This window comes from Onychomys torridus, chromosome 8 (assembly GCF_903995425.1).
Source record: "Onychomys torridus chromosome 8, mOncTor1.1, whole genome shotgun sequence".
Taxonomy (NCBI): domain Eukaryota; kingdom Metazoa; phylum Chordata; class Mammalia; order Rodentia; family Cricetidae; genus Onychomys; species Onychomys torridus.
In genome coordinates this window covers 55,844,872-55,860,267 of record NC_050450.1, presented here as the reverse complement: position 1 = coordinate 55,860,267, position 15,396 = coordinate 55,844,872, and the positions used below count along the sequence as shown (strand labels likewise).

The following is a 15,396-nucleotide window of genomic DNA, read 5'->3' as shown; positions in this document are numbered from 1 at the left end:
TGATCCTGTGTCAAGGAGGATGTCCATGACTTCTCTATGGAAAATCACAGGGCTCAGCTGCTCTGAAACCCTCTCACAAAGCGCTATCATCTACTTACACATCACCTTATCGAGCTGTTGGTTTTCTGAGAAACACAGCATTTATTAACTTCAGCCACTCGGCCTTGCTAATCCTCGTGTAGAGGACTTCCAGTAAAAGGTGTGACGTTATGTTTATAAATAATGCTCTGAAGTGCTGAGAGTGTTGCTCTTCACAGGAAAGAGGAGATTGTTGGAGAGAACTAAAATTAGTTTAGGAAACAGAAATAACTAATAGTCTCTCCTAGGCGCAGCTGAACAGGTGCATGCAAACACACTGGTTCCAACCAAGACGCAGAGAGGTCTCCCTGCTCCTTTGGGAGCAGAGGACCCTTCCTATTGCTAATCAGTGCTTCAAAAGCTTACAGAAATTCCCAGCCAAAAACCTCTTCTTACAGTTTTCGAATGTCCACAAAAGGCACTGAGGACAGAAAAGACAGAGTGTGCTGATGGAATAGGAGACTTCAGAGTTGAAGGAAGGAAGAGACCTCAAAAAATAGTCAAAGTAGATACAAAACCCCCTTGGCAAAGAGACCAGAGAAGCCTGCCCACCAGTCCCCATGCTGTGCCGGGAAAGCCTAGAACAGCAGCTCCCAGTAGCACTTCTCAAAGCCCAGAGCACCCCAGGATCACCCCAAACTCCAGTCACATGGCTGCGCACCAATGCCTGGTCCCCCACTTGTGATTCTCAGATGTGACCTTAGGAGCCTGAGAATCTGCATTCTGAGAATCTAAGCAATTCCCAGGCAGTTCTGTGCCACTGGTTGGGAAGAACACTATTGTGCGGAGCTCCAGCTGCAGCACATGCTGCCTGCATGCAGGTGTTACCCATGGACCACTCAAAAGTAACAAGGTACAGACAGCATCAAAACACTCCAGCAAGTACTCCTGATCTGACGGACCACCACTCAATCCGTTTCCACCTCTTCTCACAGGTGACGCTGGTAATAAATATAGACAAGTGGTATCTTGTCCAGAGCCACTGCAGATGGTCCTGTGCTTGCCATTCAACTACAGGCTTCCCTATTATATGAACACTGCCCAAACCAGACCTGTCCACCATGAAAGCCGAGGGCCAGCAAAATGGCTAGGCAGGTCAGGGAGCTGGTTGCCATGCTGATCTGAGTTTGATCCTCAGAACCCCTAGGAGAGAAGGAGAGAACTGGCCTTCATATGTGCATGGTGGTGCATGAGTATATACACTCCTTAATCCCCTCACACACCCCCACACCCTCTGCGCACACACACACACACACACACACACACACACACACACACACACACACCCTGGAGGGGTCCCGAACTGTTCTAGGCAGGCTGTGAGTGCATGTGAGAGCAGACATGCTTTCCCTATCAAGGAGCCGAGCATTCCTGTGAAAGTGTTGGACTCACAGGGCTGTATAAGAAAATGAAGCTTTCATAACAGAAATTGAAAGGCTAAAAAGATGCAGTCAACCAACCAACCAATCAACAGCAAACAAAGGATGGCCAAAACTATCAAGTTGTCCTGAGAGACCCAGGAAAAGAAGAAGGAGCCCAAGAGGGGAGATTATCCAAAGGTAAAAGAGAAACCAGCCAGGTCCACAAACACACAGGTCAAAGCTGCCTGAGGTTTGCATGGCCATCACCAGGACCTCCCCAAGACTCCCCCAATCTAACTGCTAAACGGCTAAAGTTGAGCCAGTTTCAGAGGGGGCAAAATCCACTCCCAACACATTTAGCTTACAGTCCATCCAGCTCTCCTCAGCATTATAGGAGCTCTGTCTTCTGGGAACAGTTAGCGCTGAGCATGCAGATGGGCAGAGGGTCAAGGGTAGGAGCTTCTGGCACAGCTACTGTGCAAGATGTTGGTCATTATCTGGTTAAAGATGAGGAGCCCCTGAGGGTCTCAGGGGCCCTCTGTGTGGCTCAGCCCACTGCTCACAGGGAGTGGGCATACAATAAACATGAGGCTCCTGCATGACTAACTTCTCACCCGGTTTTCTTCCTCCCACACCTCTTGGAAGAGCATTCTACTTTGGAATCCAACTCAGATTGAAAGAACAAAAAGCCGTTACCCCACTCTGAGATCTGCCTCCAACAATAAGGATCCTATGGAGGGGAAATTGTGCCAGCTTTACATATAGAGGCACACTCACCAGCAGTTGTGGGTGATAAACACTTTAAGACTGACATTCCTTGGTTTCACGGGATTGGTTTTTTCAGCTTGAAGAGACTTTCAGAAGTATACTCAGGCAGGAAAGAAAACCACAGCCAAGCCACTGGGAAAATTCCCTTGAACAACTCATATGGATTTCAGGATGTCTTCTGCATAGCCATTTGCATGGCATTCGCCCACTCCACCCTGGCAAGACGCCATCAAGTGGCTAATTAGAGCTGGCCACAGAGAAGGCATTGAGCAAACACTTGTTGCTTGATAATCAAGTCATGTGGTCCTTGCCCACTCACATATCAGCAAAGAACTTGCAGATTATGCCTGAGTGCACTGGTATTTCACTGATTCCATGACACCTTCAAAACATCTACCTTGCTCCAAACCACCTCTCTCTGATGTCCTTGGTATCTGTCTCCTTACAGACACAGGCTTCCACTTGCTCTTCAGTTCCACAGTCTAAGAGTGACAATGTTCCATCTATGCTAACAAGCCAGTGTATGAGAAAGCAGCGGGTGAAGGGCAGAGCAGAGATGAGTTGGAAGGTTCCTTTGCAATGAAGGTTCCATTTCTGTCACACAATTTTCTTCTCCTCTTTCTTGGTCCTCCCTCATTGCCTCCTATTTTCAAGTGCATGGCAAAATATTATCCTGACTATGTAAGTTGCTGCTTCTGACTCTGACTCTGTTTTATACTATTTTTTACTCTCTCTCTCTCTCTCTCTGTGTGTGTGTGTGTGTGTGTGTGTGTGTGTGTGTGTGTGTGTGACTGCTTATGGGAGTTGAATCTCTTCTTCTGTAGTGTAGGTCCCAAGAATCAAACTCAGGTCACTAGACTTGGAAGCAAGTGCCTTTCCTGCTAAGCCACCATGTTGGCCTGCGATCTTTAAAACTTGATATAGAACCATGAGGCTCTGTCTGAACACCTGGCCCAAACTTGAGCAGCCACAGAAATAGACATGGAAAGCACACACATGGAGGCCAGCTGGGCAGAGAAATGCCCCGGGAAACATGTTGAACCCCACCTATCTCTGTTTGGACAGATCCACACATCATGGCTTTTTGAGAGAAGAAGAGATCCATTTGTTCGCAAACACCCTCTTGAGTTGCCAGAATTGAACATTCTCATACACCATACTCAGTGCTTCTGGGCAGCATTTGGTCCAAAGACCATCCAGGATGGACATCTACTGACTGTCTTGTCTAGATTGAACAATCCTAAAGGATTTCAGAAGTCCTGACCCCTGACTGTCACCTCCTCTGTCCCTTACTCCACTGTGACAGGGCAATGCCATTTCCTTAGGAACTTAATCATCAACCAGCACTTTCTCAGTTTTTGCCCCAGAATAATGGTATATATCTTCAAGGGACAATCTGGTGACTGAAATCATGCATGTGGTGCAGGATGATCAAGGCTTAGTGTTCCCTTCTCTTTGGTGTTTATCATTTCTCTGGGTTAACAATGCTCTAACTCCTTCCCATTTGTTGTAAAAATATGAGATGGTGTTGCGAACCATTTCCACTCTAGAACTTATTTCTCCTATGTACCTGAGGCTTGGCATACCTTCCTCCCTCCATCTTTCTAGACTTGGAGACTACTATTATACTCCTTCCATCCATGAAACCAAATCTGTAGGTCCCACATGTGTATAAGAATGTGTGTATCCATTTTTCTGTGCCTGGCTTATTTCTGCATAACACGAGGTGCTGTGGTTTCACTCATGATGCTTTGTTCACGGATCTCCATCGTCTTTATGGCCAAAGAGTATTCCCTTGTAGCTGTGCGCCACATTCATTTTATCCATTCATGCACACATGGGCACTTTGGTGAATTCTGTGCCACCGTAGTGTCTCTAATATACCAACGCCATTCCCCTGGGCTGTATGCCTTGTAGCAGGAATGCTAGATCAACACTTTTAAAGAGGTTTAACCCAAGCAAACATCATTTATTATGGGTACACCTTCATCCTGAACATTCCTTGCCTTTAATAAATGCATGCTGGTCATAGTAACGATTAGGAGGGATCCTGCTACATCATATTGATGAGCTCTGCTAGGCTCTCTGACTGCTCACTCCAGACTTTGACAGACCACTGGGCTTTGTGGTATGACCAATGGTGAGGGACAGTACAGTGACCATTTGCTGGCACATACTTCATACTTTCTAACCAATGTAGAGGCCCTGCTAAAAAATAAAAACAAACAAACAAAACCCTCCCAAAGAGAGAAAAATGAAAAAAGAGCCTTGACCACAGCAAACTCTATGTACCTTGAAGTTCTCTTGTCCATGCATCAGGCACACATGAGAACAGCACAAGCCCCACGTTCCTTCCCAGAAATGCTGAGCTCCAAATGATTTTTGAGCTATGGACTCAAGGGCTTTGAGATGATAGAAGCTGTTATTACTTCTCCTTACACAGACGAGAAGGAAGGCTGGAAACACACTCGAGTCAGCTCCCCCAGCGACCTCACGGCCATAAGCGGCAGGCAGGTGAAGGGCCTTTCCTGGCAAGTTCCTACTCATTCTCAATCTTGTCACTATAAAACTGAGTTATTTGTCTTCAAGCAGCTCTTTGGGAGTTTCTGCTTTAACTGTGGTGTTTTATGGGTATCTGACCTTTAACCTCAGAGTGATGACCAACACTGCATCTTTCTCACTGTGTTTCTGAAAATGAAAGTCAGATAGACTCAAGTTTACTCTTCCACTTTATATTCCATTTCTTGCTACTGCTCCATTTTGGAGATGACGCGCCCATGCTCCATTCTGCCCCCCCCCCATAGTACCCCCCCCCCCCCAACGCACTGCCAATGATCACATGAGAAGGCCTGGTCCACACCTTGAGGTACTTGCTACCAGCCCCTGGTGGAGTCTTCGGGAGGTAGGGCCTAGCCAGATGGGGTTTAAACACAGCACTCAAGAGGAAGAGTCAAGCAAGCAGCCGGTTTGAAGTCAGTCTGGTCTACACAGTGAGTTCCAGGCCAGCCAGAGCTACACAGTGAGACTCTGTCTTCTCAAACAAATGTCCGGTAAAACAATGTTACCTCACAGGGAGTATAGTGCCTCCTCATAGGGTAAGGAACATTTGGAATCCAGCCCCTTTCTCTCTCATCTTATTTCCTGGCCACCATGAGGTGAGTATGTCTCCTATGCCACATGCCCCCCACCACAAATGTGCTCTGAAACCCAGAGTCTAAATTAACCCTTCTTCTTTATCAGCTGACTATCTCAGTGACAGAAAGCTAACACAACAATGTCTTTACCAATGTTGTTGTTACTAAGTCTCCTTGCACTTGAAAAAAAAAATACTAGGTGGTGACTAGAAAGTGTTTAAGAATATGAAGTAAAATATTTTACTTTTCCCTGATAGCAGATTATGATTTGACAAGTGTGTGGCAGGCCCTCTCTCTGTCTTGATAGTTTTGAGCAAACAGCACTCCATGATGTTTTTGACATAAATCGAAGTTTAGAAGTCATACCTGAAGAATCCCCAAACAAAGCCTCTAAGGAAATGCTTCTAAAGGCAACCAAGAAAGTCACTGAGCCTCCAGCATCCTCACACAGGCCTGCTTTCAAATGGCAATTCTTTATTGCAATGTAATTCACTATATTATAGAACTTACCCTGTAAGAGCCTACAGCGCAGTGGCTTTGGTCTGTTCGTGGAATGTGCAGCCCTCACCATTACCTAATTATAGCACATATCTATCCCTTTAACCCCCTGCTCATTAGCAGCCGCTACTCACCCATCCTGCAGCCCCTGGCAACCACTCATCTACTTTTGGTTTCTATGAATTCGCCTGTTTTAGTCATTTCATATAAATTGAATCCCAAAGCATGTAGCTCTCTGTGTCTTTCTTGACTTGGTGTGAATGTTTTCAAGGATCATTCTTGTTGAAGTGGGCATCAACTCTGTTTCCTTCTCTTCTGTAGCTGAGTTCTATTGTATGTCCACACCCTATTTTGTTCACCCATTTGTTGGTTGGTGGGCATGGAGCTTTGGCCTTGGGGATGGTGCTGCTATGTGTGTGAGTGCCTAGGTTTTTGTGTGAACATGGGCTTTCAGTTTGCTTGGGCACAAAACAAGAAGGGGAACATGGGGTTAGCACCCCCACATTTCTCTTTGATGCTGTGGTATCTGGACCATTTGCTGTTGATTGCTAGCTCCAGGAGTACAGCATCGCATTCTTTACTAAGTAATTCAAAATGACTTGACTTAGGATAGAGCAAAGAACAGTCTGCCCCTTTGTCTTCAGACGTCAGCATATTGGCATTTTGAGTGGCTTTGTATTCACGTAGTCTCTACCATAAACAAGAGATTATTTGGTTTTAACAATCTGGTGGCAAATGAGGGGTGTGCTATGTACTTAAGTGTTACCTAAACAATACAAATTAAAGTGGACGCTGGGGAAGAGAAAACAAAGGCCACAGTGAGGAAGATTAATAGTATGCTTTCTAGTCTAACAGCTTTCCACTATGAAGCCATTTAAAAAAATAGGGGGAGATGATGGGGCATCTGGGAGGGCTGGAGGGAGGGGAAACTATGGTTGGGATGTATTGTATGAGAGGAGAATATATTTTCAATTCAGAAAATAATGAAGCCAAAACAAGGGCTGTCCATGAGTGTGTGTGTGTGTGTGTGTGTGTGTGTGTGTGTGTGTGTGTGCACATGCTCATGCACACAAGAGCACAATGCACAATTTAATCAACTGAATGTGCCAAACGAAAACATGGCTCGAGTCTTACTTTGTGGAATACAGATGGACAGAAAAAAGACTGGTGGTCCGGGGTGCAGATGCTTCTCTGGGCAACTTTCATTGAGAGGGAACTGTCAGGGCCATCCTATCTAGAGAGTTGGGAAAGCATCCAATTACTTTGAACAAAGTAAAGCTCAAAAGAATGGTTTTCACAATGACTAGTTTTGTGGAAATCCTACCTAGAAACTCATTAGTTCTTAGTGTAATAAAGTTGAATGAGACTCCACTCACTTAAAGGAAAATTAAAACAAGAAATCAAGAAAACTACTGACTATTTGGCAAACAAATACAAAAAGCTCAAACCCTGGCTTATATCCATGCCAAGTCTCACTCACAAACATAATAAAACATTTAGAGACACCAATTCTTTGTCAAAAAGAGGATAGAAACAAGTTCCAACTCGCCTGGGTTTTACTTGATGCTTCTTCATAGGACCAGCAGAGGTCCCATGTCATTTCCATTGACCGTCTTCATCTAAGAACCCATGAACTCACTTATTCTCATACCGAGTTTGCTCACTCCCACCCATGCCCCACTTATGAGCGCTGAAGCCTGGGTATTCAGTTATGGCCTGACTACAAGGGTCCGGTGACTTTGGGCAGAGGCTCCTAGGACATGGAGGGCTCCATTTCTGGATGTGTAAAGTTGATGGACTCTGTTAGGCCAGGGATCATCTTTTCTGCCAAGGCCAGCAGTGAAGAGTTTGGGCTTTGCTGGCCATACAGGGAGCACAGCGACATGGCTGTGTTCTGATAAAATGTGGAGTGAATTTGGCTCAAGGGCCAAATTTAGTTCAGTGCCTCCTTATGTCAGATGACCTGGAAGATCTCCCTTGTCAGGGGTAGTGAGTAAAGTCATCAGGCACTGAGCCCTCCCTCCCTATGAGTGACAGGGATGCAGGATGTACCATGGCACTCCATTTTAAGGTCGTCTTTACACCGAGACATTGATGTAAGAGTCCTCCTCACATTTCTGTCAATGGGACTCCTGTTCAGCTAGGAGTTCATCTTAGAAATAGAACTACCAGTGTGGAAGGGGTGGAGTCAGGATTTCTGATAGACTGTTTGGAGTCAGGTGGTCTAATCCAAAAGGGTGAACAGTTCTTCTCCAGGCAGGGGTGGAGCATGGGATGGGTGAGGGGATGGAGTCTGGCCAATAGGAAATGGGTGATTTCCGAAGTGTGGCTGGCTCCTCTATAACCCTTCTAATGAAGACTACAGACCTTCTCAATGGCTGCTTCCCAGTCTCATTTCACTGCCAGACACTGAACTGTATGGTGTGACATCTTCCCTGGTGTCCCTTTCACTCTGGCCCATCCCTCACTGCTCTGGGCTCACTATCTCCTAATAAGGTCTTAGCACTTAATCCTTTCCTCAGGCTCTGCTTTCTAGAAAAACAGGCCTAAGATATTACCTCAAATTATTCTCTTTCTTTGGGGGATGAAAGACATAGATAAAATAAATGGAATGACCTGGTTTAATGCATACAAAGATTAGTAAAATATGCTTTAAAATAGTGACTCATACATTACACAGAACCGATCCTGGCTTTCCATGCTAGTTTTAAATCTCTCTCCGTTCTTCAAATGGTAACATAGATGTCAAACAATATCAGAAAGGGCAGCTAAGTGATGTAGCTTCTAACAATAAAGGGGGCCAATGCCGAAGGGCCAGGTCTCTTAGAACAGTTAGCTGATGTTCAAGAGGTTCTGTTACTTGCAGCCTAGACGTGGAACTGCAGTCTCCAAGGTGATCGTGCTAAGAGGTGGAAATTTGAGGGGTGATGAGATTATGAGAGACCCCACTCACTGGGGATCCATGTTCTTATAAAGGAGGCCTGTGGGAGCTTGCTCATCCTTTCTTCCCTGTAAGTGCATCAAGAGAGCCCATCTCTAGCAACCAGAGGGCAGGCTGCCACTGGATCCTCCATCTGCAGACACTTGTACTCCCCAGCCTTCAGAATTTCCTTGTTTTCACACCACCTAGCCTTTGCCCTTTTGTTGTCTAACACAGAACCTTAACCCTAAGTCAGGCCCCTGAATGAATAGAGTAGGCTTTTGACAACAGCTCACCAGCCATCAATCACAATGTATACCCTGCCCAGGTTTAGCCCCACTCCACTCTGGAGGAGCACAGAGCATGTTCCTAGATGATGCAGGAGGACCATCCTGTCACTGAAGACCCTGGCCTCCTTGGGCTGCCCTCAGGGCCACTCTGCATGATGAAATGCCCTGGATAGGCAGAACTGTGGGGAAGGGGATGAGACTTCTGGAGTTCATGACTCACACATGCCCTGCTGGAGTTACTGGAGAGTCTATTTAAAACTGGCAACAGGACTACAGTAACTTACCCACTGAAACTTCCTGCTGGGCATCTGGCTCATTCACTATCACCATTCACTAAATAATCTGTGTCTCCCCAGGGATTGACATGGTCCGCCTATTGTAAACATGATCTATATTTCTGTCTGTCCCTGGCTTCCCCTCACTTCACGGTCTTTGTTCCCTTGCTTGTTACAACACTACTGTGCATGGATTCATTCCTCTACCTCCACCAGTTTCTCTCTGTCTCTGAGGTGCCCTCCTTAACTCTGTATTCAGAGCTTTCTTCTGCAGGTTTGCACTGAGTGATGTGTCTGGACCTCTGTTCTAAAGAAATGCAAATTCTAGACTGCCCCACTCAGCTGTGTGTGTGTTGGTCACTGCACAGTGGTGGCCAGTCCGGGTGGAAGCCATTCTGCTCTCTGCATGCTGGGCCATGCACCACAGGGTTCTCTCTGGACTTTCATCACCTGTGGTACGCATGTCCTTTGAGCCACAGATGCACCCATCTATGTGCTGGCCATTTCTTTGTGAAGATGCAGCAAGGAACCAACCATGCAGCACCTATTCACCTCCTTCCTTCTGGCTGGCTTCTAAGTGTCTCCCGCTCTCACTTCCTTTATGACTGCCGCACAAGGCAGAAAGCCAGGAAGCAGGCAAGATCCCTGCTACTGGCCTGCCACATCCTGTCTGACAGCGCCGCCCCCCCCTTTCAGGCCACCTCCGTGGATTTTGCTGACCTCATTATTTCATTTTTCATTTAGGCTTGTCTACTCCATGCTCGCTGCTCCCAAATCCTTCACTGCTGCATGTGAAGTCTTGCTGTCAGGTTGCGATGAGGTCCTGCCACTGTTTGGAAACTTTCCACGGCTTCTCACTGCCCACTGGGTGAAGAGTCATGTCACACCCTGGCTTTGCCTCGCCTCTGTGTTCCTACCACTGCCAACCCCCTCTACCTGCCCTTCTTCCTGCTGCCTCACCCTCTGCTTGGGCTACAACCTTGGTCAGATGCCTCTGCCATGGGCCCCTCCTTAGAGTCCTTGCACTCCCCACACGCAAGTGGTGGGTCCCTGCTTTGTCACTGCCTGCAATGCTGGCAGTAGGTGTTTGCCTATCTCACTGACCCCTTTGGAGCTACAGGCTCTGAGAGCAGAGCTTGGGTCTCATTTGGTTTTGTATACCCATGGCCTGACCCGGTGGCAAGCAGGGCGCAGACCCTCATCCATGAAATCCTAAATGGATGTGAAAGCAAGGAGATTATCAGGAGAAGAGGACACCAATGTAAATGAGGCTTTGCACAGAATACTCATTATGCCCAGGCACCCTCTAGGGGAAGACAGATTAGGGATTAGAGGGCATGGGGGGAAATGCAGGTGACACTCAGGATCCTTGAGTTCTGCACTGGTGGTTTCTACCAGTCACAGAGGGCTGAGATGCTCAGAGGGAAGACAGCTGCATATTTTCTGAATGTGCACAGGCATTTTTTTCTTGTCACTGTTCCCTGAACAATACCGAGTAACAAGTATTTACATAGCATTGATGTCAAATTGGTCTTATACATAACTAGAAATGACTTCAAGTCCGCAGGAAGGTGGCTGGAGGTTCTATGCAAACACTCCACCTCCTTCTATAAAGGACAGGGACATCTGTGGGTTTCATTTCGTTTTGTCTTGTTTTAATTACAGATCTCAAACGTCACCTTGAGGGGCATCTGTATTTGAAAATTACCCTCTTTGAGGATGAAAAGACTGTATGTACTCAGTCGCTCTCAGCAGTAGTGGGTAATGGACCCGATGTGTCCATGACCTGCCACCTGACAGATGGAGGGGTTGGCGTGAAGCATGCAAGTTGGGACAGAAAGGGAAGTCCAGCAGTGAGGGTACCAACTCAGAGGTATCAGGAGTCAGGATGTGAGACAGAGGCAAGTATGCACACAAAATCGCTTCTGCTACAAACAGGCAGGTGGTCCCCACACAGGCAGGGGTGAGAGCAAACCCCAATCAGACAACCATTGGGAAGGAAAGGCAGACCAAGCTGCTTGCCTCTTCTCTTGACCCTGTAGTAATCCTTAAGGACTCTCAGGACTGCTGGGAAAGGCATTTCCCATTCTGCCTCTTCCTGGCCCTTCCTACCTCCAAGGACATTCTGGGCCCCACAGGCTCTCTGTGACACTATCTTCAAATACCTCAGACCTCTTCACAGCCCTTCTCATGGGTAATCAAGCAAGTATTCACTTAGAATCTGTTTCCAGGGCTACTGGTATAGCACACTGATAGAACATAGGGTTCATTCCCCAGCAACTCGCACAGACACCCCTCCAGTACTCCCACACATGCACACAAAGCTTTAGGATCTGCTCCCATTATGAGCAGATAAGCAATTTAGGGGCAAGGCCATTCTTCACAGTACATATTTGAGGCTCAATAAATATGTGTTGAATTGAACAGAAAAACAACGCATACAACAATTATCTAATGAGTGAGTAAAGCTGACCGGCATCTAGAATGCAAGACCAAGGAGTTAGGATTACTCAGTAAAAGAGAGAAAGGGGGGAGGGGCCAGTCCTACTGGACCCACCAGACAACCTAGCAAATCAGCCCACTCTATTACCACAAGGCTGGTGAACTTGTGAACCAAAATCAACTTATGTAGTTTTGAATGTTCAAAAACAAAAACAATGCGATTTCATAACACATGTAAGTTACCTGCAATTGGTATTCCAATGTCCGAACATAAATGTCCTCCCCCTTTTGGCTATACATAAAGTTTTATTAGAATGTAGCTGCACTCACTAGCATACATACTGTCTGCATTATTATTCATGCTACAGTGATAAAGTTAAGTAGCTGTGACAGAGACCATGACCCTCCAAATCTAAACTATTTACCGCCTGGTCTGTTAGAGAATCAGCTTGTCAATCTGAGGAGCATTCTGCATCCTACAACCCCAAGGAAGCTCTGACCTAGTGGTGTATGAAAAGTCAGAACCCTAGAAGAGAACTTCCAGACACTGTCTATTGATATAAAATGTGGCTACATTTCCATTCCTAAGTAGAGTAGTACTTAAATTAATGGCAACACATTCCTAATACACAACAATTAAAAGAAATGAGTTAGATGGAAATATTCAAAGTATAGAACAATGTCTATAATAAATAGTTGTTATGATTTAAAGGATAGGATGGATGACATTTGTAATTTATTTTTAAAACACCAGCATGACTATGCTTAGAAGATAGAGAATACAAATGCCTCAAAGGATATATGTGATAAATAGCTCTGGAAAATGCGACTGAGGATTTTTAATGTTGATTTGAATCCCATTTTTATTCATTGGCTTATTAAACCCTGAGAATATACTACTCTTTTACTGAGGGGTGTGTGTGTGTGTGTGTGTGTGTGTGTGTGTGTGTGTGTGTGAGAGAGAGAGAGAGAGAGAGAGAGAGAGAGAGAGAGAGAGAGAGAGAGACTCTAGAAAGGCATGTTCTCTATTCCCCTTTGCAACAGACTGGCTAATTTGAGACAAGAACAAATCCACCCAAATTCTTGCTCTTGAGCTCATCCCATCCAAACTCTGCACTGCACAGATGGAGATCTGTGTGCAGACACCCACTCCCCTGGGGAACTGCACTGAAGCAGTCGCTCCCCAGGAGGAAATGCATTCAAGCAGCCGCATGCACCTCTGAAACATCCAGGCTCCCTGAGCAGGGCAAAGCTGCTCAAGGGTTTGTTTTGAGGAAGTGTGAGATTAGAACAGTTTAAAACAGCCCCACTTCCCTTTTCCTAGAAACCCTGGCCACCTATCTTCAAGGGGAACACCCTGCTGAGTCTGCAGGTTAGGTGCTTGTGGTATGCACAAGCCAGCTATCCAAAGTAGCAGCTGTTAGCTTCTCTGTGTCCCCCTCTAGAACGGCTGCTGGCTGTCCTCTCACTGGGACCCCTCCTCTTGGTGCAGGCTCAAAATCATTCATCGTATTAATAACCTCCATGTCCCAGGTGACAGGATAGAGCAGATAAGCACAGAAGACAGAAGTTAGGCCAATATTGGAACCAACAGGTAGACGGTCACATTCTGCCTTGGCACACATGTCTGCAATGCCCACCAAGTCTAATTTCCCTTCTGTTGCTTCTCCTGGTTTTCTTGAGGTACAGTCCTTGGGGATATAGGAGGTCAGGACTTCTCAGCTGGCTTGCCTTGTACTTCTGCCCTCAGCCTGAACAGTGTCCTGCTTAACTTGTGCCAAGACTAGCTGTACGGCACAACATTGTAGAACCATCTCCACATTTGGGATCCTGGAGTCATTTGGGAGCTCCAGGAAAATGTAACTCTTTGGAGCATGGAGCTCCAGTCCCATTCACCTCAGAGGTATGTGGGGTGTGGCTGAGTGGCTGAATACATCCTTCTAATCCTAGCACCTGGGAGGCTATCCCAGGAGAACTAGCATGCATTCAAGACCAGCCTACCAAATGAGACCCTGTTTCAAAAGAATGAGGAGAGAAGAGAGAAGGGGAGGGGAAAAGAAAGGAAAGGGTATGGAGAAGATGGGGTGGAGGGCAGGGACTCAGTACTAAGAGAGAGGATGAATGATCCATACATAGCCCCACCATTTCCAAATGGACAATCTACAAAACAGCCAATGAGATACTTCCATTGAGAAAGGGTGTTACAGTAAAATCAAGGAGAGAATTTACAGCTTCTGAATCTTCGGTTCCCTAGACAATATAGATTACATTGACCTGTTGATCTAGCCTCTGAGGTCATTTCTGAACAGTTCAGTCCTAGATCCTAAGGTTGAGTTCAATGAAGGTGGATGTGAGGTGTCAGGGATTGGGGGAATCTTGAAGTACAGCTGTCCCCTGAAGCTGCTTCCAGAATGCAGACCCAGCCCCCAACACCCAGCACCGGGGATGAGCAGGACTCTATGGTAGCCCCCTGGGATATGATAATCAGTTTTAGAACCAGAGGGTTAAGACACCAGACTACCCTTCCTCGAGTCAGATTTAACAAGAAAGGCCCCCAAACCAGAAGGTGCAGAGCAAGGGGAGAAAAGCACCCCTAGGAAGAGGCAGACATCTGAGGGTTAGAAAAGGCTGTTTCAGAGTGGGACTCACCATTGGTAGTCGTGTTGACATAGTAACGGCGGCCCTGAGGAGACAAGTAGCTGTGCCAGCCAGGTGGAAGAATGACCGTCTGGCTCTCCTCTCCTGGCGGAGGGGGGACCATCCCAGGCTTCTGTTGGAGAGGAAGAAAAGGGTCAGACAGATTTGCCATTTCCACAACTGTCTTGTGAACCGCAAAATCCCATTGGAATCTCTCAACTGGGATAGCTTGATCTGCAGGCCTTTCTTGGGGCAGGTGACAGGCAGACTGAGGTGCCCCTCACAGAAGGCATGGCCCCACCTAGAGCTGACAGAATTGCTGACCTTCTTATCAGACCCTGAAAAAAAGCTCAATCACAGGGTGCTGCGCTTCCCAGGGCCCTGTCACTCCACATGCCCCTCTGTGGACTATGCAATCTATACCCACTGTGGGCTGTGCAATCTATACCCACTGCGGGCTGTGCAGTCTACACTCCACAGGACCACTGTGTTCAGCAGCAGACACAGCCCTAGGCCTGCTGTGCAGACCTAGCAGAAGTAATTAATGCAAGCCAAGGCAGAATGAGGCATAAACCATCCTACAATAATGGTGAGAGTCTGTGAGAGCTGGGTCGGGTTTCTCTTGCCAAGTGTCCTGTCACTGTGGCAAAGGGAACCGGGAATTTTAAGACAAAGCAAGGCACTGTAAGCTTGATTCTTGTGACCGTGCAGAGTAACATTTGTCTTAAGAAACAGAAGACTATGTAAGACGGAGCACTAGGCGGAAGGTGGGCACATGCTGTAAATGCGTCTGTGATCCCTCAGTGGTGGGCTTACAGGCAATTTTTCTCTTTTTTTTCTTACTTATCTTTCCCCATGTAAATCTCCAAAAAACACAAAAATAAAGGTTCTCAGCTAAAGAACATTTAAAAATAAAGACAGAGGATCCAAATTAGCCCACACAATTGCTGTGCCTTTTGGAGAAGGTAAAATGATAAAAATCAGAATTGCAGC

The 15,396-nt window shown here is 46.5% G+C and overlaps 1 protein-coding gene across 4 annotated transcripts in view; it reads right to left on the bottom strand.

Moving 5' to 3' along the window:
• Gas7 (growth arrest specific 7) overlaps nucleotides 1-15,396 on the bottom strand; it is a 237,146-nt gene that overhangs the window by 74,909 nt on the left and 146,841 nt on the right. For 3 of the 4 annotated variants that reach the window (XM_036195631.1, XM_036195633.1, XM_036195632.1), the window contains exon 2: nucleotides 14,416-14,536. In XM_036195631.1, coding sequence (XP_036051524.1) covers nucleotides 14,416-14,536 — 121 coding nt within the window. Of the gene's footprint in view, nucleotides 1-14,415; nucleotides 14,537-15,396 lie in introns of those variants that run through there. The other variant, XM_036195634.1, reaches the window with a different exon arrangement.